The 27,767-nt window shown below is 40.8% G+C and overlaps 1 protein-coding gene across 1 annotated transcript in view; it reads right to left on the bottom strand.

Moving 5' to 3' along the window:
• pdxka (pyridoxal (pyridoxine, vitamin B6) kinase a) overlaps nucleotides 1–15,655 on the bottom strand; it is a 167,330-nt gene extending 151,675 nt beyond the window's left edge. The window contains exon 1 of the mRNA XM_034009600.3: nucleotides 15,329–15,655. Coding sequence (XP_033865491.1) covers nucleotides 15,329–15,409 — 81 coding nt within the window. The 5' untranslated portion in view covers nucleotides 15,410–15,655. The remainder of the gene's footprint in view (nucleotides 1–15,328) is intronic.
• Between the last annotated feature and the right edge of the window lie 12,112 nt (nucleotides 15,656–27,767).

Here is a 27,767-nt window from a genome sequence, read left to right as displayed (position 1 = left end):
CAACTAACCGTGGTCTCGTATGGGTCTCGGAAAATGCACTCAATTATTTGAGTGGAGAAATGGCAGTTTCTAGAACAAAGTACTTGATCTTGCTCAAATGTTTTTTGGAGATGCAAAGCTTTAATGATGTCGACCAGCAGGCAGGAAGTTAGGCAGACACGTTGCTTGTAAGATCGTATCAGATGGTTTCTATAGCAACGGGTACTTCACTCAGGCTGTGACATAGATTTCTTCTTCGTAGGATGTTGGCAGTGAGTACCTTTGATGAAGGGAGAACACATTCCCTGAAGTGATCACGTCTTGGATGGATGAGAGAGAACGTCCTGGATGAGTGAGAGAACACCTCTTGAATGGAAGAGAGCACCGAGAAAATAGGACAAAACATAAGCTTAAATGCATTTAGGAAAACTAATCAGAGAAGCTCTTGGCAACCTCTTAGGATTGGTTAATTCGATAAAGAGGACAAAACGTACCTCCATCGGACTCTGTTTGGCAGATTTCAAATAAGATAGCATTTATGACATACCATAAAACCACACCTCAAATTAGCATTCTTACAAACATTGAGGAAAGTATGGTTAAAAACCAAAACTCTCATCGTAAGATCTTGGAATTAACTACGGGTTTTAGTTTCATCTTCACCATGAAATACGCGTTTGGTACATACTAGTCACTCCCCATCTCCGCAGGTGAGAAGGGTGAAGCATTCCAGGTAGGCGAGAGACATTATGGACTTCAAAGCCCAGATGGCCCAGGTCCTGGAGTTATTGGCCAAACAGGCACCTGCAGCCCCGGCTGCAGTCCAGGCTCCGTTGCAGCCCCAATTGCCATATGCCCCATAGGAGTTCAGGGTGGATCGGAAGAGGCGTCCCAGCTGACGCAAGAGAACACGCTTTCCATAGCATCTTCTCCGACATGCAGGTAGGTGAAACCCCTGCTGAGGAAGAACCTGGCTTCGAGGTAGCCTCAGAAGCCAGTGCTCCCCCGTTGTCTAGCTCAGTTTCGGCACTTATGGGACGCGCTGCAGCCTTCCCGCAGGTCCCCTGGACACCGGCGGCAGAACCATGCCGGTCCGTGTTCTGGATGCAGGTGATGGTTCCTCATCCTCAAAAGTTCCCGGTCTTCCCAGATTTCATGGAGGAAACGCTGTAGCATGCTGCTACAGATCTCCAGTTTCCAAGGGCAAGCTCTTGGCCGGAGTCTGGCTAGCTTGATTGTAGCTCGTAGACAGCTGTGGCTGTCACAAGCCAGAGTTCCTGATGCGGATAAGGCTATGCGGCTAGACGTGCCTATATCCCCAGGACATACCTTTGGGCCAGCTGTGGAGGAGATCCCATCCGGAACGCGAGGCATCCCAGCAAGTGGCCGCGTTGCTCCCTCCCCGCGCTTCCACGTGGGGCAGGTCAAATTGCTGGCGAGCTCCTCAGACGCGGACTATCACCAGAACAGTTCCAGTGCCCACGGCTCTGCTGGGTGAACTAAGGCATCGCCTACAAGGCACACCAGCAGCAAACAACCGGGCCCTGAAGGCTGGCGGCCTCAGACCCCCTTTTCAGCACAACAGCTGCAGTACTTGCGCGCTTGCACCTCAGACTCCTGGGTGCTCGTCACCGTGCAAAACGGTCACGTGTTTCAGTTCCGCTTGGGACCTTCTCCCTTTCGTGGTATCACGAATACTTTCGTGACAGACCCTCTCCTGGCCTCGGTACTTCAGAAGGAAGTGGCTGCCTTGCTGTGCAAGCGAGCCATTCATCTCGTAGACCCCACCTCCCACGGAGAGGGGTACTACAAGGTATTTTCTGGTACCCAAACAAGATGTCGGCTTTCTCCCCATCCTAGACCCGAGGTCTCAATGGGTTCTTAAAAGAAAGGAGGTTCCAGATGCTGACGCAACGTCACATTCTCCAGTCTGTCCAGCCGAACGACTGGTTCACCGCTGTGGACTTAGGGGACTCGTACTTTCATGTTCCCTCATACGTTTTCAAAAGTGCGTGGACGCTATCTTGATGATTGGTTGATCTGTTCCCAGTCGTGAGAGGGAGCAGTGGCCCACATGGTGGTCGTGACAGAGCATCTGGCGAGGCTGGGCCTCACCATCAACGATGCAAAGAGTCGGCTTACACCGGTGCAGTGCACGACGTACTTGGGGCTCCGGCTGGACTCCAGTACGATGCGCGCATACCTGTCAGACAACAGAGTTGCAGCGATCCAGGGTTGTCTCTCCCCGTTTCAACAGGGATCGCATGTCACCCTCCTATTGTGCCAGAAACTATTGGGTCTGATGGCCGCAGCCATATCGGCCATTCAGCTGGGTCTGCTTCGCATGCGCCCATTACAAGCGTGGCTCAATGCGTTCCACCTCAACATCAAACGCAGCAAACACCGTTGGCCGACTGTCTCATGCATGCTCGGCAGCCCTATGCTGTTGGAGGACGACCTCTCACCTACGTGAAGGTGTGCGAATGTGAGTAGTGTTAAACCACCAAGTGGTGACGACAGACCCCTCCAACTTGGGAGAGGACGTGGATCCTGGCCAGACCACTGGACATCCCTGCACATAACCATGCTGGAGTTGCAAGCGGACTCCCTTGCTCTCCACCACTTCCTTCTGGTGCTAAGCGGTACGCATGTGTTGATCCAGATGGACAACACAACAGTGGTGGTGTATGTCAACCATCAGGGTGACCTACGGTCCCAGTGGTTACATTGCAGGGCCTTCAGGCTGTTGACATAGGCTCAGAGGAACTAACGTTTTGTTTTGACTAAGTCCACTGCAGTTGTGAAATGCAACTGTATGTATCACAAACATCTTCAGTTACGTGTAACGTAACATGATTACTGTTCTGTATAACAGTATTTTTATACTACATGTGAATGTTTATTCCATTTATATAGAGGGGGGGATGTAAATTCAGCTCTTAGCAGGACAGAATTGATTCAGTTGCACATAAACACTGCATTTGGGAATTCAGTTTCACTTACATTCTGTCATTGCGGTAGCCTCCAGTACCCTGCTTTCCCCCCTCCATCTGCCCAAGTGGCAATAGACACTTTAACCACGTCCTGGCCAAAGTCAGAATGAAGAAAACAAGTTCTGACAAATGTGCACAACATACACAGTATGACTGATTTTCCACACACCGATTACATAGCGAGATATGTGCCATTGCCATCTTATCACTAAGCTGTTTCGATTATCACTGGACTTCAGTGCATTATTAAAGTTCAACACTCATTTTTTCACTTTTCATGCATACACAGTATTAATACAAAATTAACAGGACTGTATAATAATTTGGTAGTGAATCATTATATTAGAACCTGCTATATTGACTTTAGTTAAATAACTGTAACTCCTCCCATTTGAACGAGTGTGAACAATCACTGACTAGGAGCAGAACTCCAAACCATGCCTTTTAGCAACGCTCTGAAAATACACACGATTGGCCTCAGCACTTCCTGCTGGTTTGTTTAATGGAAAACAAATTTGATTTAGTCAGAAAAAAACAGGGATTGCAAAGCTGCAACATTTTGCATTGTCGCACTGCGACAGTATCGCAACATTTAAATAGGTGGCTCTGACTAACACTGTACTTACTTATATAAATAATTAACAATTCTAGTGACTATCACTATCATACAAACCAATGCTTGTTCTATCATTCATTTTCATGTAATACTTGGGTTAGAATTCAAAGTATCACACTTGCATGTGTAAGTGTGTTCAAATCCTTATGATGTTTACGCTTAATACCGGTATATAAAGTGATGTGGCAACACAGGCAGCACCTGTGTTGAAAACTGGAAGAAAGTGGGTGGCAAAGGAAGTTGGGGAGGATGCAAAGGCTGCCCTTCAAATTGGTGATATCATAGGGCAAGTTCAGAGGGGTCTTGGTCTCAGCTCCTCCTACATGGCACAAGGCAGCCCCAGCTCAACGGAGGAAGCTGGTAGTCAACGAGGTGCAAAAGCAGGAGGAGAGGATGAGGTGTGTAAAGGCCATTTCCCAGGCCAAGCAGGGAGAATGGATGAGATGGGAGAGTGTGGAACAACACAAGATTGGCTGGCAAGACCTATGGTCAATGGAAAAGAGCAGGATCAGTTTTCTCATCAGGTCAACATATGATGTTCTCCCATCACCACAGAACCTAAACCTCTGGGTAGGAGAGGATCCATCATGTCCTTGTGTTTATCACCTGCTACATTAAGGCACATTTTGACAGGATGTAAGGTGGCTCTTAGCCAAGGACGGTTTACTTGGCGCCATGACCAGGTGCTGCGATGTTTGGCCTTAGCATTGGAAGACCAGCATAAACATGACCAATAAGTTGCCACCAGTTCCATCAAAACATTACACACAAAAGACAATATTCCTCCGCCCAGGAGAGCCACCAAGAAAAGGTGTTAAAACCAATCCTCGCCCAGGACAACTGGAAGCTACCAGAGACTGGAAAATGCTGGCAGATGGCTTATTTTTCCACCTGAGATTGCCACCACTAACCTTCAACCAGATATTGTCTTGGTCTGGTCTGGATCAGCACATCTTGTTCATCTGGTAGAGTTAACAGTGCCATGGGAGGATGCTGTAGATGAGGCATATGAAAGGAAGAAACTGCGGTATGCTCAACTAGCCGCTGAAGCGGAACAGCGAGGATGGAGAGTCCGGGTTTACCCAGTGGAGGTGGGTTGTCGAGGATTTGTGGCACACTACAACCCGGTTTCTCAGAGACGTCGGATTCAGTGGCCAACAGCTGCGTCGCACAGTGAAGAACTTATCTGAAGCAGCAGAGAGGAGCAGCAACTGGCTGTGGTTGAGACGGAAAGATTCTGGCTGGGGATCTCAAGCACAATAGAAAGAAAGAAACGCTGATGTACGGGTAAGTAAGCTGGGCTGAGTTGAGTGGGTGACGGAGGGGGGTGATGCTGGGACGCCAGAATCACCGTCGAGCCCTCTTGAGGTGTTTGGGCTAGTCGACGAAACACTGAGGATGGAAGGTGCCCACTTGAAGACCCCAGAGATGACCCTATCCAGATGACTGTCATGCTGATGCGCTGGGGAGACTGCACTGTGGTTGATTCCCGGAACCAGCATCGCAGCCGTGTGTGCTGAGGCGCCAGGGAGGCAAATAAGCTGATCCCTGGAGCCAGCATTACACTTCAGCCATCAACACCAGACAGAAGGACAGCTACATCATCAGATGGAAGGAAACGCAAATGGATAGACACAGATGGATCACATTAGTTTACTGTAAAGCTACGTCTTAGTTGGTGCTTATCTTGGCGAGAGCTGAGTTCAAATCAGCATGAAGTTTTAACATCTACTCTTGTGTAATGGAAATCATAATAAATAAAGTAGGACAAGTGCAGTAGTTTCCAAATAAAGTTGACATTGCAGATATTATACACAAAGGCTAAAATCTTTATGGCAAGTCTTGTGTTTTTTTTTTCCATTGCACTTGATTTAGTTTTTTTGATTTGTCTTATTGGCATACATTACTTTCAATCCTCAGTTGCAACTGTTTCTCTTTTTGACACTTGAGTGTCATTGATTATTTGTGTTTGCAAACTGTGAGGGTGGCTAATTTTTATTCATGCATGTTTACAGTTTGTTGCAATGTTGCCAGACCTACGTTTCTTAGCATTGAAAACATAGTTATTTAGCAACCTAACAGGATAATACAGGACATTTAACCCTTTGCTGTCCATTTATTCAACGCGTCTCAGGTGTGCCAGGTCCAATTTATTTTCACACACGCAGTTTATTTTAGATGCGCCTTTTAAAAGTTTTTTTTTCACAGTAAAACAGGTTTAAACGGCACTGCATATCAAGAGGACACTCAGTACTGCATCTTCAGCCCCACCCCACCCCTTGTTCGCTGTATTTTTCACATACCTCTTCATAGTCGTGCATACTGATAAATCAACTTCTGATCACTCGTTTTATCACCAAACTCCTCAAGAATGTGATCCATGTCATTATTTTATTACTATAACATCTCAAAAAGCACTGCAAATGTCCGTGATATTCTTTGAGCGCTGGATGCAGAAGAAGCTATCTATCTCTGTGTATTACTCAGATCCGCCCCTTTTTTTCGGTCTCAATTGCCATTGAATGGTTTTCTCGGCTTTTTCCGGAGAAAAAACAACTTGAGACCTGTGTTTTACGTCTTTTTGATGATGTCGGACAGGGTCCGACGTTGGACCGGAAAGGGAAAATTGTAATGTCGGACCTGGTCCGACATAGGACCACAAAGGGTTAAAAGTATAAGCTCTGCATAAGCCTGTGGGCAGAAGCGCATACTCCAGGATAGTAATATCTGTACATTAATTTGAAGTGCAAGGCAAAACAGGCGAGCAACTGCAGATCAATTGACTGCAAATTTCAAGCTGGGGCGCGAGCAGCCAAAAACGGTCCGCCGAGAACTCCACAGAGCGTGATACCATAGTGGCCCAACGCCCTATTAAATGACTTTACATTGGCGTTTCCATTTTTTTGTCCGCTACAAATACACAGAGCCTACACACCCTTTCAAAATGTTCACCTTTTGTTGTATAGCCTGGAATTAAAATGCATTAACCACTTCAACACCATGACGTACACAAGTACGTCAATTGAAAACCCACTTACAGTACCATGCCGTACCTGCGTACGTCAAGTTTCCCATTCTATTCTATGATCGGTCTCTCAGTCTAGCGTTTCAGGTTTCATTCTCTAAAGCAGTGCTAGTACTGTGGAATGTGCAATGGAAGTTGGGGGAGGGTCAGGTGACATGTTTATCCAATTGCGTGTCATGTAGCAATTCCAGTCTGTAGCTGTTTAGAAGGCTGAGATTTTGCAGGAAGCCCTTCAGCTTTTACAAGTATGTATATGTATATATATATTATATATATATATATATATATATATATATATATATATATATATATATATATATATATATATATATATATATATATATGGTGTTTTAAATTATTTTTTGTTTTATAATTAGTTTTACTTGTTTAGTTATAGTTTATATAGTTTTTAGCAAAAGCTAAACATGGCAACATACGTGGTCTTTCTATAATGAGCAACAGGAGTGAAGTTGGTTCGGAGGATTTCGATACCAGCGACAGTGATGCTAACTTATCACTCAGCAATTATGATGAAGAGGATGTGGAGTGAAGAACAATACAAACTGTACAAACAGAAGAGCATGCAGCTACTTTACAGGTAAGCCAGCTGCAAACGGGAAGCTGTTTAGTTTGAAATAGCAGTGCTGTGACGAAATACTATCAAAACACAGCGCTGGGTACAGGCAATGCGGTAGCCAGATCCATCACAATGCCTGCGCAAAGTAGCTGTGTACACGCATTTGTGACTATCCCTCCAACACAAGCGAAGCAGAGACCGCAAAAAAAGGTACAGGGTTTGCTACAAAAATGAAAACAAAAGAAAAGATGAACGAAAAACATGCAGTGGTTGCGAAAGTAACCCCGGGTTCTGTTGTATTGAACATTTCAATAAATAACACAGAGCAAGTCAATACTGGCACATGTTTTGAAATTGTTTGATAATTACTGTTTACGGATTATTATTGTTATTAGCAGCGTTTTTGTTTTCATTGTTAAAAAAAACAAAACGTTTTTATCTCTATATTGAATATGGGTATGTAGTACACAGCAGCATAAAGGGTTAATGAAAAACACAGTTTAGGTCATTTATTTGTGTTTTATTCATCATATGTTTTATAGCAATTACAGGTTTGAAAACATTATTATTATTATTATTATTATTTTCAAAATCTGGTTCCTGGGAAGGGGTTTCATTTTTACATTTGGAGTTGAAGTGGTTAAAATAGTTTTTTTTCATTAATCTACACATCCTACCCCACAACTTCCAAGTGAAAAAAATATTCTAGAAATTTGTAGAAAATTAATTAAAAATAAAAACTGAAATAGCTTGGTTGGATAAGTGTCCACCCCCCTTGTAATAACAATCCTAAATTAGCTCACGTGTAACCAATCGCCTTCAAAATCACACACCAAGTTAAGTGGTCTCTACCTGTGTTGAATTGTAGTGATTCACATGATTTCAGGATAAATTCAGCAGTTCCTGTAGGTTCCCTCTGCTGGGTAGTGCATTTCAAAGCAAAGACTCAACCATGAGCACCAAGTCCCTACAAACTGGATGACCGAGCAAGGAGGAGATTGATCAGAGAAGCTACCAAGAGGTCAATGGCAACTTTGCAAGAGCGACAGGCTTTTATGGCCAAGACTGGTCAAAGTGTGCATGTGACAACAATATCCCAAGCACTCCACAAATCTGGGTTGTATTTTACTCAAGAAAGACCACTTTGAATCCTGTTTGAAGTATGCAAAAAAACACTCAGGAGATTCTGTAGCCATGTGGCAAAAAGTTTTGTGGTCCGACGAAACTAAAATGGAACTTTTTGGCCTAAATGCAAAGCGTTACGTTTGGCGCAAACCCAACACAGCGCATCACCCAAAGAACACCATCCCTACTGTGAAGCATGGTGGTGGCAGCATCATGTTATGGGGATGTTTCTCATCGGCAGGGACTGGGGCACTTGTAAGGATAGAAGGGAAAATGCATGGAGCAAAGTACAGTGAAGTCCTTGAGGAAAACCTGCTGCCCTCTGCAAGAAAGCTGAAACTGAGACGGAAGTTCACCTTTCAGCATGACAACGACCCAAAGCACACAGCCAAATCTACACTGGAGTGGCTAAGGAACAAAAAGGTAAATGTCCTTGAGTGGCCCAGTCAGAGCCCCGACCTAAATCCAATCGTAAATGTGTAGCATGACATCAGAAAATAAAAAAAGTTTACAAACGAGAGGAGGCCATTCAGCCCATCTTGCTTGTTTGGTTGTTAGTTGCTTATTGATCCCAGCTCCTTGAAGGATCCCAGGGTGCCAGCTTCAGCAACATTACTGGGGAGTTTGTTCCAGACCCTCACAATTCTCTGTGTAAAAAAGTGCCTCCTATTTTCTGTTCTGCATGCCCCTTTATCTAATCTCCATTTGTGACCCCTGGTCCTTATTTCTTTCTTCAGGTCAAAAAAGTCCCCTGGGTCGACATTGTCTATACCTTTTAGGATTCTGAATGTTTGAATCAGATCCCCGCGTAGTCTTCTTTGTTCAAGACTGAATAGATTCAATTATTTTAGCCTGTCTGCATACGACACGCCTTTTAAACCCGGGATAATTCTGGTTGCTCTTCTTTGCACTCTTTCTAGAGCAGCAATATCCATTTTGTAACAAGGTGACCAAAACTGAACACAATATTCTAGGTGAGGTCTTACTAATGCATTGTAAAGTTTTAACATTACTTCCCCCGATTTAAATTCAACATTTCTCACAATATATCCGAACATCTTGTTGGCCTTTTTTATAGCTTCCCCACATTGTCTAGATGAAGACATTTCTGAGTCAACATAAACTCCTAGGTCTTTTTCATAGTTCCCTGCTTCAATTTCAGTATCTCCCATATGATATATATATATATATATATATATATATATATAAAATTCTGTAGCAAAATAAAAAAGCACATTTAACACCACTGATTTTCTACAGTACGCTCAGCCTCCTGCGTTGCTCAATACATGAAACCCTTGATTAAAATTAGCCTTATAAAACACATTTTATTTTTATTACATGTAAATACTGTTCAGAAACATCAAGCTTCACGTACAGCGATCTTGAGCTACGCAAGCATCAAATCTAAGGAGATTGTAGTATATGGAGCTGTACACCTGATAGTTAAAAGATGGTACAGTCCATAACTACCTGGTTCATGTTGTTATCGTCGGCACCAATATGTGATGTGGTACACAAGTTGTGTGGTTTTTAGTTTGAATAGACCTGAAATAAAACACATGTTAGAACAGCCATATGGAGAACACAATAAAGAGTTTGAGTTCATTAACCGTTTACCTGTGTGGAAAGCCTATTAATTTATAACTGTAATAACAGCAAGTGAACCGGTGTCAAGTAAACACTTTAAAAATATGACATGGTGTCAGAAATAGAAGAGGAAAATAAGATCCTGGATTGAAGAAACATGAGTTGTGAGACAGCGGACTGGATCACGTCGCAACCCAAAACAGAGGGCCTGTAACCGTAAGTCAAACAAGCTATATTAAGCATTTGTTCGGGACTGTTTATCCTGTAAAGAATGGAACAGTTTACACCGCCTCCATCCATATTGTTGACAGGTAATCTTGTTGAGAATTGGAGCAAATGGGAACAGAGATCAGGCTTATATTTTACAGCTATGGGGCTAGACGAGAGTAAAAGAATTGTGGTATTGTTGCACACGATCGGAGACAAAGCACTTGAAATATACAATACCTTGAACATAGTCTATGCAGACCCAGCAGATAAAAAGGTAGCGGAGGTCTTAAAAGCATTTGAAAATTACTGCGCACCTAGGAAAAATTCTGTGCTTCAGCGGCATCAGTTCTGGGCACACAAGTTTAGTGAGCATGCTGGCATAGACAAGTTTGTAACGGAGCTAAGACAAACGGCTCACAACTGTGAATTTAAAGAATCAGAAGGTCTCATGTTGAGACAAAATCGTCTTCAGCATGACTGATGATAGAAGACTCAGAGAGAAGTTACTACAATTTCGTTGGCGAAAGCTATTGACATATGCAGTGTAAAAGAATTAACCACAGCACAAGCAAAAGTAATGTCTAACACATATCTTCAGAAAAAAATTGTGCACTCCTTGGAAAATAAAAACCAACAAGTTAGAAAACAGCGAGCTAAAGTAGACCGCAAGCAGGCCCCACAGACAGTACACGTGCAAGTTAAAAACATGTGTGTGAGATGTGGCAAAATGCACAAGCTTAGAGAATGCCCAGCGTATAAAGCAGAGTGCCGTAAATGCGGCAGAAAAAAATCACTTTGCAAACATGTGCAACACGCAAACGACTTACACCCCGATAAACAGGAAAGCCAAAGATGTAAATGCTTTAGACATGCTGTGAGCAATGAAGGCTGGTATGAAAAGCTGCAGATTAGAGGACAGTCAGTAGACTTCAATCTGGACTCAGGGGCAGAAGCAAGCATACTTCCTAAAGTAGTAGCTGACCAGCTCCCAGGCAAGCTAAATGTGAAACACATTAATACTGTCTTGCTTACGGTGGTGCGCAGCTCAAGCCAGAGGGAGAAGTGACCCTGAAAGTGCAGGCTTCACACAAGCAGGCTGGCTTACAGTTCTTTATCACCAGTGCCTCCACAACACCTCTACAGAGCAGACAAGAAGGTGTAGATCTTGACCTGATTAGAAAAGTGGACACGCTGTCTAAAAGCACTAAGCACTAAAGAAGAGCTTGAGGGACTGGGTGAATTTTCTAGTTTTCACCACATTTATACAGACCCGAGTATCTCTTCAGCAATACACAGGTGTAGAAAAATACCATATGCTGTGACAGATAAACAGAGAGACGTTAACTCAGTTAGAGGAGAATGGAGTAATCAGTAAAGTAACAACACTGACAGCGTGGTTCAACAGTCTAGTCATCACTCAGGGTTTGTTTGGACCCAAGAGATTTAAATAAAGCCATTAAGAGGCAGCACTTTTCCATCCCCACACCTGAAGACACAGTGCAAGCTTGCCGGTAAGACGCTATTTACTATCCTAGATGAGAAGGATGGGTACTGGCAGATCAAGCTAGACGATGAATCTGCTGAACTGCGTACATTCAGTACTCTGAGGGCAGATATAAATTCCACAGACTACCATTTGGTGTTAAATCAGCCAGTGAAATTCCAGTGTTCCAGCAATTCTGAGCACTTTGGAAACACTGATGGAGTCTTTGTGATTGCAGATGATATGATAATAGCAGCAGTGACAAAAAAGGAGCATGACTGCATTCTAAAACGAGTGATGGACAGAGCCTTGAAACTCAATGTGAAATTCAACCGGGACAAGAGCCAGTAACTGGTGAGTGAAGTGAAGTACATGGGATACATCATAACCGCAGGCAGGGTCAAGCCTGATGATTCAAAGATAGAAGCGATCACACACATGCCAGCTCCCAGTGACAAAAAAGTCTTACAAACATTGTTAGGAATGACGCGATACTTGGCTCATTACATTCCGAATGAAGCAGCTCTTACAGCGCCTCTCAGAGTACTTCTTAGTAGTTGTTCCATGACCCAAGAGAGTCAACTGAGATACAGGCAGATGCATCAAAGGATGGACTAGGCATCTGTCTACTGCAAGGATACAGACCTATATCATATGCCTCAAGATCACTATCTAATGCAGAGAATTGAGAAAGAACTCTAATAGTGTTTGTGCTGAAGAAGTTCCACCAATATGTGTACGGAGTTCCTGTGAAAGTCCAGTCAGACGACAAACCCTTAGAAGACATAATATGCAAACCCATCGGGAAGGCACCAGCGAGGCTAGAGAATGCTACTGCAAATACAAAAGTATGATATACAGATAGTATACACCCCAGGAAAGGACAAGCTCATAGCAGATACATTGTCCAGAGCAGTACATGACAGCACAGCCAACAAAGACCTAGACCTCAGCAGTGAGAAAGTCATATATGCCATAGGTGTACATGAAGCAATCAGTGAGGACATACTGCACCAGCTGAAGCAAGCCACGAGCAGGCACAGTGACATGCAAATGTTGATAACAATGCACAGCACTGGATGGCCTGAGAGGAGGAAGCAAATACCTCACAGGATCCAGTCCTACTGGTCACTCAGAGACACACTATACATTGAAGATGATCTACTGATGGTAAACAAATGCATTATCATACCAAGAGAGCTCAGAGCAGAAATGCTTTGAAGACTCCACACAGCACACCAGGACATACAGAGGTCTGTGGGACAGGCTACAGCAGTGATGTATTGGCCAGGGATGAATAAGGAGGTGCAAATGATGGTCGAGTCCTGCGATGCCTGTCAGGAAAGGTTACCAAGCAACCACAGGGAGCCACTTCACCCACATTCAGTGCCAGACATACCGTGGACAAAATTAGCGACAGACATTTTTTACTTTAGAGGACACTCATATCTTTTGATTGTGGATTACTTCTCCAAGTATCCAGAAGTGTTACGAATGTCAGACAAAAAGACCAGTACTGTTATCAACAAGCTGAAAGCAGTGTTTGCAAGGCATGACATACCAAAAGAACTAATATCAGACCATGTTCCGTTTGCGAGTCAGGAAATGGCACAATTTGCCAGAAGTTGGGAATTCAGAATAACACATTCAAGCCCAGGTTACCAGCAATCAAACAGCATGGCTGAGAGGACCATTCAAACAGTGAAAAGCCTATTCCAGAACTTGGTGCAATGAACACTGATGCACACTTTGCTCTACTCACTCTCAGAAACACGCCTGTCACAGGGTTAAAATACTCACCCGCACAAATACCGATGGGCCGTGTACTGAGATCCACTCCACCAGCCAGCAACGCAGCATTGAAACCTACAGTGCCCCAAAATGTGCACAGGAGTCTAATGAGACTTCGTAGGCAACAGTAAAGGTTTTATGACAAGACTGAATGATCATTATCACCACTTTCTTCTCTCAGGGAGGGAGAGAGGGTGTGCATGGAAGCTGAAGGATGGCAACCTGCCACAGTAGAGAGAATCCGAGATGAGCCGCAGTCTTATAATGTTGTCATACCGGCAGGAGCAAAGTACAGTAGAAGCAGAAAACACCTGAGACCAAACAGGGCAGCAGACAAACAAAGACACAGAGGCTATAAGGGAGGAGGCTGAGAACAGTAACGTGCTTCAAGAACCTAGAGGAGACAAAGGTGGGACAACAACACAAGACAGGGAGCATGAAAATAAGAGAAACCGGGAACCCTCAGAGACCGACTCTGCTCAAGACACGCAGAACCGTTACTGTACTAGAGCAGGACATTGTACAAGAGTTCCAATATGATCAGACCCGAGGCAGAGGTGAAGTCTGCACTCCTGGGTTATGTGCTTGTAACCTCTAACCCCGTTAATAATGCTCTTGTCAATAATGTTGTGTTGATAATGTAAATGTAAGTAGTAAAGCAAATAGCTTTAGTCTTTCAAGAAGGGGGGTGTAGTATATGGAGCGGTACACCTGATAGTTAAAAGATGGTACAGTCCATAACTCCTTGGTTAATGTTGGTATCGTCGGCACTAATATGTGACGTGTACGCGAGTTGTGTGGTTCAGAGTGAAAAGACCTGAAAGAAAACACATGTAGAACAGCCATGTGGAGAACACAATAAAGAGTTCGAGTTCATTGACCGTTTACCTGTGTGGACAAACTATTAATTTATAATTGTAATAGCTGCAAGTGAACCGGTGTCAAGTAAACACTTTAAAAATATGACGGATACAGAATTCTATGGGGATACAAAAATCTGCATCGGTGTGCTCGGCAAGATAATACTAGCAGAATAGGCCAATGTATTGCGCTGTGTTAACGCCATTCAAAAATAACATTGAACAGTCATGGATTTTAATTATTCTAATTGTGTGTATCACGTTTAAATGGTAATATTAACAGCTGATCTCTTTAAAATCTGGCTTTTTGCACATCTAACATTTTGAGAGGGCAATATAAAGCAAATAATGAGTTATCATCTGCAATAAATACACTCGTCGCTTAATTTTTAAATTATTGTGTTATTGTATAGTGTCATTTTAACGGCGTCAGAGTTGGTACGGCCTCGGCGAATTGAAGAAAAAAAGAAATCCAAGACACCAAAATCGAAGCCGATCTAGAAAACTCAAATTAATGCTACAGTAGAACAGTGCACTAGTATTCTCCTACTGCAAGTAATTCAACACGTATTAGCGAAGTCGTCGTCACCACCCCTCCCCCCCAGCTTATTTAGCAGAGGGCAGCAAAAAAAAAACAGCCTTGTGTGGTTAACAATATACAACCAGCATGTGATGTAGACACACACAGATCCATACAGTAACTTTTGTTTTTTTTTAAAAAATACAACTGGTATGAGTGACACCAGAATCGTAAAACACTGACACGTTTTTTCAGTTAGACCTGTCTATATTATTTTGTTTGCTGAAACAGTAACATGCCACACAACACGTCGAGCGGTAATGTTTATATATATATATATATATATATATATATATATATATATATATATATATATATATAAAATTTTAATTATCCGCATGCATTACAATTAGTAGGAGTAATTATACCTACTGCATGTGACCTTACATTTTACATATGGTACAATTCTCTAGTAACGTTACGTTATAATATTTTCCAAATAATATTACATTGTTGTAAACGTTACACGCAAATACTGTAGACAAATATTTGTTCTTACCTGCAATGGAAAAGACGCGGATTTGTTACCGACATACCCTCTGACAACATGACTCTGAATTGACAGCACCCTGCAATCCATGTTGTGCGTAGTTTTAAAAAGACGTATACAAAATAAACAATTTGTTAAGCCGAGTATTAGCTTCTGGTCCTACTTTCAGGAAATATGTTTGAGATAAGTAGTATAAAAAATACTGTGGCAGGACTGAAGGACATGCAACACAGAAAGACACATTGACCAGACCGACAAAAATTCTTCAGGCAATTAAGGCGGACACCTAAGACCTCTTGCATCACGAGTCTAAAAATTAAAACCATTAAACGTGACCAAAATGTGAGATTATTTTTGCAAATAAATATAAATTGTTGCTCTGTAGCTAGCGACATGTTTATCTTCAACTCTCGGACTACTTACATTAAATCTGTTTTTACTGACAGTGATAATTCTTCTCCCCCTAATAATGTTTTCTATTTTAACTTTAAAATAAAATTGAGTAGGGACATATATCTACTGAAAACAAGTTAATATTACTGTTTAACGAGCAAAAAAAATGTATGTATCGCAGACCTCAGATCATATACACAATAAACCTACTGTCTTTTTGGAGTTTTATCACTCGATACTTTGTAAGCATAGTATACTTATTTTGCATTTTGTTCTGAAGCGGTTGGTGTTGCAAGTTCCTGGACAACTACGGTGAGACTACGTGGGTCCTTCTTTTTTGTGTCGCGTAGTGAAAGTCTTCTATTGGTCGTAACGGAGCATTATCAGCTCTGCAGCTGCTGTGCTGATTCGGAACAATGAGTTGTATGTAATGCGAATCGAAACAGGCAGAAAGCGCCTGTCAGGCAGCCCCGCCACACAGGCAGGGGCAGATTAACACATCACGATGCCCTAGGAAAACATATACTTTTAGGCCCTACCTTCTTGTATGAATAACAACATGTAGGCCTATATATCTAGACGTACCAGTTTTATAACACTGGTCCCAGGTCCTCATAACTTATCTTTGGATGTTCATCTCGTCCCGTTTAGCCCCCCCCCCCCCAGCATCGTCGCGCCGTAACACAGAATATTGTATTTTCATGCACGCTGCTGTGTCACTATATAACTTACAGTACAATTACACTGTATGTGACTAAAGGGAAGGTTGAACGACCAGTAGCATCACAAAGTGGTTGTACAACGCCGTGTAAATCTGAAGAATTACTGAACAGTCATCAACGTTCATATTTGCAACCGAATTGGGTTGGTTTATCCACTGAATGTTGCTAAATGAACTGGCGGCTATCCTCATTCTCGCTGCCTGAAGAGGTTAGACTACTGGTCTAACAATAACGGCTCATATTAAGGTACCGTTGTATTGTGTTGGAATTATTCGCTTCATCCATGATATTTGTATATCGCTTCGTGTGTAGCTATGAATTGCTATATTTATATTTGTTATATTTTACAGACCCTCTTATTGTTGTGCATCAAAATAGCCCATCGCAACAATAGGAGGGTCTGTAAAATATGACAAAAGTATTTGGAATATATATTTTCGAAATAAGTCTATATAATTTCAGTTCACAACAGGTGAATAATACAAAATAATGTATTAACTACCGGTAGTTATTTTCACATTTGTGAAATTCATGTTGTAAAAATATTTTAAAAGTTTCAGAACATTTATTTCTTTAAGTATACATTTTATGTTGTTTTTAGCAATAATTAAACAATAGTTCCAGGTCTGCAGGGGCCCATTAAATTTCTTTAAAAAATATATTTACATTGATAGTTGAGTACTGTATATGATACACATAGTTTAAAACAATTACAAAAAAAGAATCACGTCCTTGTTTTCATTTTACCTTCTTTAAAAAACCTCTAAATTAGCTGCTTTAGAGGCAGGATAAATCTCTATTTAATTTGGTCATCCCTTTAAACTTTGAGATCATCTTCAGTAAGAACTATACTTGTTCTGTAGAAATGTAATTACAAAGACAATAAGATCATTTATTCACAAAAATGTTTGTTGAAAGTAAAAGTTTCCACTCTGAATAGCACCATGAGTCTCTGCATTCACTTTCAATATGATATTAGAGCAAACATTGCCAAAGCAAAAATACAAACCCTAGAACTAGCAGTGGTACTCAACTCTGGCCCTTGAGATTTATTCCAGTCTTGGTCTTTATTCCAACCAGGTACTAAATTAGTTAATTGCCTCTTAACAGCTTCAATTAACTAGATTAGAATCTGCTTGGAGTAAAAACCTGGACTAGATTAGATCTCGAGGGCCAGAGTTGGGAACCACTGCGGAGCTTCCCCGTAGCTTGGACGTTGGAAGTTATTCACAATATCACAATATCTTCATACTGTCCCAGTTTAAGTTCAAAATCTCTCTCTCTCTCTCTCTCTCTCTCTCTCTCTCTCTCTCTCTCTCTCTCTCTCTCTCTCTCTCTCTCTCTATATATATATATATATATATATACAGTGCCGTGCATAAGTATTCACCCCCCTTGGACTTTTCCACATTTTGTAGTGTTACAACCTGGAATTAAAATGGATTTAATTAGGATTTTTTGTCACTGATCTACACAAAATAGTCCATAATGTCGAAGTGGGGAAAAAAATCTACATATTTTTCAAAATTATTTACAAATAAAAAACTGAAGTGTCTTGATTGCATAAGTATTCACCCCCTTTGCTGTGACACCCCTAAATAAGCTCTGGTGCAACCAATTGCCTTCAGAAGTCACATAATTAGTTGAATGGAGTCCACCTGTGTGCAATGATCTCAGATTAAATACACCTGTTTCTGGAAGGCCCCAGAGTTTGTTAGAGAGCATATCTAAACAAACAGCATCATGAAGACCAAGGAGCTATCAAAACAAGTCCGGGATAAAGTTCTGGAGAAGCATCAATCAGGGTTGGGTTATAAAAAAATATCCTAAACTTTGAACATCCCCCGGAGCACCGTTAAATCCACTATTAAAAAATGTAAAGAATATGGCACAACCGCAACTCTGCGTAGAGAAGGCCATCCACCAAAACTCAGTGACCAGGTAAGGAGGGCATTAGTCAGAGAAGCAACCAAGAGGCCAATGGTAACTCTGAAGGAGCTGCAGAGATCCACAGCTGAGATGGGAGAAACCGTCCATGGGACAACTATAACCCGGACGCTCCACAAAGCTGGGCTTTATGGAAGAGTGGCGAGAAGAAAGCCATTGCTGAAAAAAAACCATATCAAATCCTGTTTGGATTTTGCCAAAAGGCATGTAGGAGACACAGCAAACATGTGGGAAAAGGTTCTCTGGTCTGATGAGACCAAAATTGAACTTTTTGGCCTTAGCGCAAAATGCTATGTGTGGCGCAAAGCCAACACTGCTCATCAACCTGAGAACACCATCCCCACGGTGAAGCATGGTGGTGGCAGCATCATGTTATGGGGATGCTTTTCATCGGCAGGGACTGGGAAACTGGTCAGGATTGAGGGCAAGATGGATGGAGCCAAATACAGGGAAATTCTAGAGAAAAACCTGTTTCAGACTGCAAGAGACTTGGGACTGGGACGGAGGTTCGCCTTCCAGCAGGACAATGACCCTAAACACACAGCCAAAGCTACACTGGAGTGGTTTAAAAACAAGAACCTGAATGTCTTAGAATGGCCCAGTCAAAGCCCAGACCTCAATCCGATTGAGAATCTGTGGCAAGACTTGAAAATTGCTGTTCACCAACGGTCCCCATCCAACTTGACAGAGCTTGAGCAATTTTGCCAATGCTTGAATCAGAATGCTTGAATCAGATCACTGTGTAGTCTTCTTTGTTCAAGACTGAACAGATTCAATTCTTTTAGCCTGTCTGCATACAACATGCCTTTTAAACCCAGGATAATTCTGGTTGCTCTTCTTTGCACTCTTTCTAGAGCAGCAATATCCTTTTTGTAACAAGGTGACCAGAACTGAACACAATATTCTAGGTGAGATCTTACTAATGCATTGTAAAGTTTTAACATTACTTCCCTTGATTTAAATTCAACACTTCTCACAATATATCCGAGCATCTTGTTGGCCTTTTTTTATAGCTTCCCCACATTGTCTAGATGAAGACATTTCTGAGTTAACATAAACTCCTAGGTCTTTTTCATAGTTCCCTTCTTCAATTTCAGTATCTCCCATATGATATTTATAATGCACATTTTTATTGCCTGCCATGTGTCTGCCCAGTTCTGAATGCTGTCTAGATCATTTTGAATGACCTTTGCTGCTGCAACAGTGTTTTCCACTCCTCCTATTTTTGTGTCGTCTGCAAATTTAACAGGTTTGCTTATTATACCAGAATCTAAATCATTAATGTAGATTAGGAATAGCAGAGGACCTAATACTGATCCCTGTGGTACACCACTGGTTACCTCGCTCCATTTTGAGGTTTCTTCTCTAATCAGTACTTTCTGTTTTCTACATGTTAACCACTCCCTAATACATGTGCATGCATTTCCTTGAATCCCTACTGCGTTCAGTTTGAGAATTAATATTTTATGCGGGACTTTGTCAAAAGCGTTCTGGAAATCTAAATAAACCATGTTTTATGCTTTGCAATTATCCATTTTCAATGTTGCATCCTCAAAAAAGTCAAGCAGGTTAGTTAGACATGATCTCCTTTTCCTAAAACCATGCTGACTGTCTCCTAGGATATTGTAACCATATAGGTAATTTTCCATTTTAGATCTTATTATAGTTTCCATAAGTTTCCATATAATAGAAGTCAGGCTTATTGGTCTGTAGTTACCTTAGTTCGGTTTTGTCTCCCTTTTTGTGGATCGGTATTACGTTTGCATATATAAGTATTGCATGCGGGCAATAAAAATGTGCATTATAAATATCATATGGGAGATAGTGAAATTGAAGAAGGGAACTATGAAAAAGACCTAGGAGTTTATGTTGACTTAGAAATGTCTTCATCTAGACAATGTGGGGAAGCTATAAAAAAGGCTAACAAGATGCTTGGATATATTGTGAGAAGTGTTGAATTTAAATCAAGGGAAGTAATGTTAAAACTCTACAATGCATTAGTAAGACCTCACCTAGAATATTGTGTTCAGTTCTGGTCACCTCGTTACAAAAAGGATATTGCTGCTCTAGAAAGAGTGCAAAGAAGAGCAACCAGAATTATTCCGGGTTTAAAAGGCATGTCGTATGCAGACAGGCTAAAAGAATTGAATCTATTCAGTCTTGAACAAAGAAGACTATGCGGCGATCTGATTCAAACATTCAAAATCCTAAAAGGTATAGACAATGTCAACCCAGGGGACTTCTTTGACTTGAAAAAAGAAAAAAGGACCAGGGGTCATAAATGGAGATTAGATAAAGGGGCATTCAGAACAGAAAATTGGAGGCACTTTTTTACACAGAGAATTGTGAGGGTCTGGAACCAACTCCCCAGTAATGTTGTTGAAGCTGACACCCTGGGATCCTTCAAGAAGCTGCTTGATGAGATTCTGGGATCAATAAGCTACTAACAACCAAACGAGCAAGATGGGCTGAATGGCCTCCTCTCGTTTGTAAACTTTCTTATGTTCTTATGTTCTATATATATATATATGTTTGAGAAAAAATATGGAGAGTGTGACTGGACCAGGGTAATGAGAATGAATGAAAGAGAATATTTTTACAGCAGAAATGCATCAATGGATTATGGAAATGAAAAATTGTGCTGTAGTAGCTGTTGGGAAACATATCTCTCTCTTGCTTATTTTGGGGTCCATGACAACATTGCTTTGGTAAAGTCTGTGAACAAAGGCATAATAAATGGTCTAGGTGGCTTGTGACTCATTGCTTCAATGTTTGTTCTGAGTTCTGGGTACTGGGTTAGGGAACACAAGGTACAGTAGTACAGGGCTAGTGAGTATTACATCTTAGGAGAACTGGCTAACATGGTAAATACTTTGTAGCGAGGGTACAAAGGGAATTGTTCAGAATGCTGTGTTTTATCTGAATTCAACATTAGACAATTCTGTGACATCCAATGCCTGATGTCTGTAAGGAAAGTAGCTAATAACACCCAGGCAGAAGAAATTCATGGATTTAGTTACAAGTATATTTTGTTGCAAACTTAAATTGGAAACAGACAATCAGTTTCTCTAAAAAGAAAAAAACAATTCAAACTGCAAGATTTCACAAGTAAAAAAAATGGACAAGACCCAATATATTGCATATGATAAATATCTGCATACTATTTTCATAATAGTGAAAAATATAATAAAATCAATTTTAAAAAGATGTAAAAGACCGAAAACAGCATAACGTAACAGATTTGAATGGGCGCTTCCCTGCTTTCTTAGCGGAAGTTGTTTAGGCAAGCGCAGTGCGCCGCGTGCCACTTTGTAACACGTACCTGAAAATAACACAGGTAAGAAATTAAAGTTACTTTCACCTCTGGCCATAGCATCTACTTTTACTTCAATTAAGGTAAAAAATCTGCCAATCTGATTTAGACATTGCCGGAACTGTATATATACTGTGTTCTTAAATAGTGCATTTAGTATTATTTTTATTATTTGTTTTGCAAAACAGAAACGTTATGTTTCACTTTCATTGCATTTGCACTTTTATTAAGTCTGTAATACAATGATGCATTTATGTTAATTTGATTTCAGATAATGTATTTTTTTATCTTTTCTCTTTTACACAAAAACATTATATTTATGTATTTCCCTTTTGTGTGGGTTCATAATAGTAGGTTGGCTCAAAGATGCACCTGGCAATTCTGCCTCTATATGGCCACGCTGCTCAGAGCGCTGTCTGATACTCATGAACTTGGCAGTTTTCAACTCGTTGTACAATTAAATACAAATCAGTTAAGCACCATCCGGTGGCCACATATTTTTTTAGATTTCAACAACAAACAAAAAAAATAGGTTATTATTAACAGTTTTTACCTAACTTAAACATATCTAAAATTAAAATATATAAAAAATGATTTAAAACGTGTAGAAATGCTTTTTTATGCACCAAATCCTGCTACCCTTTCCTTCTCGGCGGCCATCTTGGATTTAAGTGTTGCACTCTACTGACTTTAGCTTTCTGAATTAAAAAAAAATAAATTAAAAAAATTAAAAAAAATAAATAAATTAAAGAAAAAGTTTACGCTAAGCTTGGTCGTGTTTTTCAATTGAAAGTTAGTTTTTCTTTTAATGCAACAACCTGCCCCTAAAAACGCATCTCACCCAAGTGTCAGGACTGCCCAGAAGGCGTGGCACCTACAGACACGTGTCTGTATGTAAATCTGTACTGAAAAAAAATGGGTTAGGTGTCATTTTTAAATGCAAGGGTTTTGTTTATAATGTATCGCAACATAACATATTATAGCTTGTTTAAAAGCGTTTTTATTTGTCTGTTAAGAAATTATAACTATTCCAGTTTTGCAATATGTGTTATAGTGTTTGTTTAGGGTTCAAAAGTCATCATAACAATGTTTTACATGTTAAGAATTTGTAAAGAGTGCATTTGCCACTGAAAAGGCAGGTAATGTGATTATTTGTATATAAATAAAGTGTTTAGCATTTTTAATTTATTAATATATTAATCTATTTTAAACTTGTGTAAATTGTTACACAATTGCAACTTTGTCATTTCTATAAAGTTGATATATTTAAAGCATAATATATAATTTGGTATCATATTTGTTGCCGTTGAGTAGTTTAAAACAACAATGGTTAAAATAAATAAAATAAGTATTTAATTAATATGCAAATGACCACTTTGTGACGTTTTGTTACATGTTAAAACTACCGAGCCTAAAAATATTCAACCTACACAGGAGATATGAGCTCAAACGGCAGTCTAATGACAGACACACACACACAAGCATATGTCAGATCTATGTTATATCAACATTATCTATAGTTTTTAACTGTTTACCTATATCAACTACTGTACTAGCGTATTTTAAATGACCTAGTTCATGTTCAGCATTGCTGGACCCGCGGCACTGTTTCACCCCCCCGTACAACGATAGGCAGTTTGTCTAAGCTTAATTTCACGCATTTTATTTCTATTTTCAATTAATTCCATTACGTTCTACACCATTTTTGTTTAAAATTTAAGTTCTTGATTTTTTAAATTAAGGATGAAGTAGTGATTAAAATATCACAACACGCATATTTCAGGGGTCGATCATTTTGTCTAGCAACGGCAAATACATATATTTCGTGTATAACTCCATTACTCAAAATCTGTACATATAAATTATCATTTACATTTTTATAATTTAATAACTTTAATAAATGTAATAACTCTATTCCTAATTCCGTACAATAAAGTATTGCTCTGCTGCGCCAGTATAGTACTCGCTGATGGAATGTTGGGAGCTCCGCTCCACATCATAACAAAGACTATACTGAGCTGTTCAAAAAATTACAAGCTGGTGAGGAAGTGCGTACAATGTTAACGCCTTAATATCTAAAATGTCGACCATGATTGGCTCTTGATTTAAATTACGTTTTATTATAGACACCTTCAACAACCAATAGTTTAAGTGTCAGCTCGGCCCTGATTGGTTTAGGTGTTGAGATCATCGCGTAAAGGAAAAAAAACGAAAAAAAACGCCCTTCTGTATGACGTACACTTTAGGGCCTACACTGACAAAAAGTTTAGACTGTCTACTTTTAATTTATTACACAAACATGAATCAAAATCGACCAGGACTCATCAACCGTGAGTTTAAAAAAGTGTAGAAAAATAAAACTCGGTGCCGCGGACCCGTTCGAAATGCATATTTTGCACTATCAAGAAAACAGGTGGTGCCGTGATGCGTTGTTTTGAGATCACTACAAGAAAGCACTACGAGCAAAAATAAATTACATTGCACATGTTATGTCTTCTTCAGTTACTATACTATACTGAAAATGTGTGTTTTAGATTTAATTTAATGTTTTTATTCATTTTCTACCAGTTTGAATATGCTTGAGACCGTATTATTTTCAGAAATGGCAGTTTTTAAAGGGAAATAAAACAAAAACCGTCAAAGTATGAGTATGATGAATGTTATTTATGTTTACCGGAGTATTTATACTTCTACAATTAGTTGACGCTGCACAGCGTATTTTTAATGTGTTTTTCCCGCATCCATAATAAATTATTATCATTTTGGTATTAAGTTATTCTGTTCCATTTTTTTTTGCTATCAATCAGTCCTTCTGTCATATCGGTCTGATATCTGCCTGTTTGACGGTAGGCAATTTTTGATTTGAGACTTTAGTGCCTAGTTTTACACTGAATTTGCCAGGTGAATTAATTGTCGTTGCGTGCAAACAGTGATAGCGTGTGCTGGGAACGAGTGGAGATTAGCAAAGCACGGAATATTTAATCACACAGCGACTTTCTGATGAATTAAGAGCTCTAAAAGTATTTTTTATAACTTATATGATTATTCTTTCAGTAAACTAAAAATTATTAAGGTGACCAATGTTCTATTGTTTTCACTGCAAACAAATAAATTATATTCCAGAGATTCAGGGAGCTCAGCAAAATCAAATTGCGTATTTTTCAAGAATACAGTTTTAGAAATGTATTTCTACAGTGCTTAAAAAAACTTAAAACAAGGTTTAAAGTAGTAAAGAGAAAGGCTCGTTAAAAGCCAAATAATTACTTACCGCGCTGACATTATTTATTCCTTATAAAACTTAATGCAAAAGAGAGAGAGAAAAAAACTTGGTCTGTGATGGTTGCAGTTGGATTTGTGTGGCCTTGTGTTTACTCAACAACCTAACTCATTTTCAATTTCTTATTCTTACTATGATTGGCTGCAAAGACAACAGGGCTAACCAGTGATTGGATAATGTTGTTTTTTTTTGTTTGTTTATGTTTTTGTTTTTTTGTGCAGCTTCCTAGTAACTGTAATATTACTTGTGTAATAGAAAATAAAAAAGGACTTCACGTTAATATCTCCTAGTCACAGAGCCCGAATTTTTGAGTCCGAGTCCAAGTCACACAAGGTCGAGTCCGAGTCTTTTGCAGCCGTGAATCGAGTCCAAGTCACAAAAAATGCATCTCGAGTCCGACTTGAGTCTGAGTACTGGACTTGAGTCCTACAAGTCTGATATATATGCAGTATATATTGTAGCGTTTCCCACTGGGAAAGGCTAGTGTGTGCAGTAAGGAAGGAGACAAGGCAATGTTTCTTATTTTCTACGGCACCAAGGGGTATCATTTATTTTTCTTTTCTCTGCTCAATTGCTTTGGCGCTGACAAGTCTTCTGGCGCTTATAAGCACTGTTTGGTCTTCGGGTGCTGACAAGCACCTTTTGGTCTATGGATAGCTCTCGAGTCTCCCGGGGTGATATACATGCTGCTTTGCTTGGTTCCACGCTGTCGGTCTGGCTGTACACTTGTCACCGGTCTCTGGTCCGCCCACTCTCGAGCTGGATATGTGCCCACCTTGGACTGCCCGCTGTCAGCTTGGCTACTCACTCGTTCCCGGTCTGCTTACATGCCACTCAGCTTGTATGCTACTCTGGCTCTCTCCGGCTTCACGCTGCTTCTCTCCAGCCTCTGCTTCGCCGTCTTCTGCTCTCTGTCCTGGTCACTCACTCACTCAGCTTCTCTTTTCTTCTACCTTCTTGGCTTTTCTCTTGCTTCTGCTACACACACACACTTTGCATCACTCAGTTTCTGAAGCGGAGGGGCAGTCTGTGCTGACGCTGGGGCCGTTGTTGAGCTGGGGGATCCGATCTGGCTAATCCCGTGTCCAGGGACTCCGCTGACAGTGTAGAGCTGGGGCTTGATTGCAGTGGTGGGGGGCTCCCGGGTAAGGGGGAGGCAGGTACCGCTGGGTCGAGTTGTATTGTTCCATGTACTCGGTAGCGGGCAAGCCGGTGTCAGTGTAACACTACCTGCCGTCCATGGGGTGGCAGTTGAATGTGATACACAACTTCTCCAATGCGCTCAATTACTTTACACGGTCCTAGCCAGGAGCTGTCCAGCTTGGGGCAGTGGCCCCGCTTGCACTGAGGATGATAGACCCAAACCAGTTTCCCTGCAGTGAAGTGTCTCCCCCGGGCCCGAGTATTGTAGTTCTGCTTCCACTTCAGCCCAGATGAACGGTTCCTTCTTCCACAGTAGCTGGTGCAGAAGTGCAACGATACTGGCAAAGTCCTGAACAAACCGGCGGTAGCACAAGACCCAAGAACCCTCGGAGTTGACGCTGGTCGGTGGGAGTGGGTCACTCCTGTACAGCGGTTACTTTAGTCAATGCTCTCCGCCAACGCGATGGCCAGTTTTCATCAGCTGCCAGATCCCGTCTAAGATCCGTCAAGTCAGTCACTTGTTACTGCATCCATTTCATCTAGGTGTGGCATCCGCTAAACCAGAGGTTCCCAAACTGTGGGTCGCGAGACGAATTGAGGTGGGTCGCCAACTACACATAACAGAAAAAATAATAATTTAAACTATATATATATATATATATATATATATATATATATATATACAATACTGTATGATTAAATAATAAATGAGACAAATATCACTGTTTTGCATTACTGAAATACAATTTAATAACACTATGTAACACAATTTTTGTTCCTGGGTAGTAAGTGTTATTTCCTAATTGCTTATGCCTCAAAAGTATAGAAAATGTTCATTATTCCCCACAAACTTTGCTTTTGTGACCAGGACAGTCCATCTTATTTTTGTATTATTTGAATAAACGGCGCGTGCAGCATCTTTTTGAACTGCAGTACTGCCTTGTGTCAGTGTTTCCCTTTCTGCTTCTGACCTGACGTTACCGCACAGCCACCCTGTCACAATCTGTTTTGATGAGTGTTTTTTTTTTTTGTACAAGGAATTTAAATAAGAAAATAAAATGGATGGCTTTTTAAAACGATTCCGAACAAACGAGCAAAGCTCAAGTTCGTTGCCTCAGCCTGAAAAGAAAAGCAAACCCGTTTCAAGGAAATACGATGAAAACTACATTGAGTTTGGTTTTATTCCATGTGGGCCTGAAAGTGACCCAGCTCCTAAGTGCATGCTATGTATTGAAAGCCTTACGTAGGAAAGCATGAATCCATGAAAATGAAAATGGCACCTAACTGCTCAAACCCTGGAATTTACAAATAAAGGACAGGATTCTTTTCTCTGAAAAAAAAGAATACATTCGCCAAACCACATGTTTAAAGAAAAGTGCAACTGTTCCAGAAAAAGCCCTCAAAGCATCATATGCTGCATCACTGCAAATCGCCAAATCAAAAAAGCCTCATACAATCAGCAAGGATCTGACATTACCTGCCTGCGTGGACATTGTAGAACAAATGCTAGGTATGAAGGCTGCACAAAAGATTGGATTAGTCCCACTGTGAAATAATACGGTACTGTGACAGAGAGAGAAAGAATTCGAACTGTAAATCTCCTTCCCGATCAGAAAAGGCGCTGGGTAAGGTTGATCGTACGCTTCCTCCTAG

The sequence above is a fragment of the Acipenser ruthenus genome, chromosome 9 (assembly GCF_902713425.1).
Source record: "Acipenser ruthenus chromosome 9, fAciRut3.2 maternal haplotype, whole genome shotgun sequence".
Taxonomy (NCBI): Eukaryota; Metazoa; Chordata; class Actinopteri; order Acipenseriformes; family Acipenseridae; genus Acipenser; species Acipenser ruthenus.
Note: the sequence above shows the minus strand (reverse complement) of the source record. Positions and strands in the feature narration are given on the sequence as shown.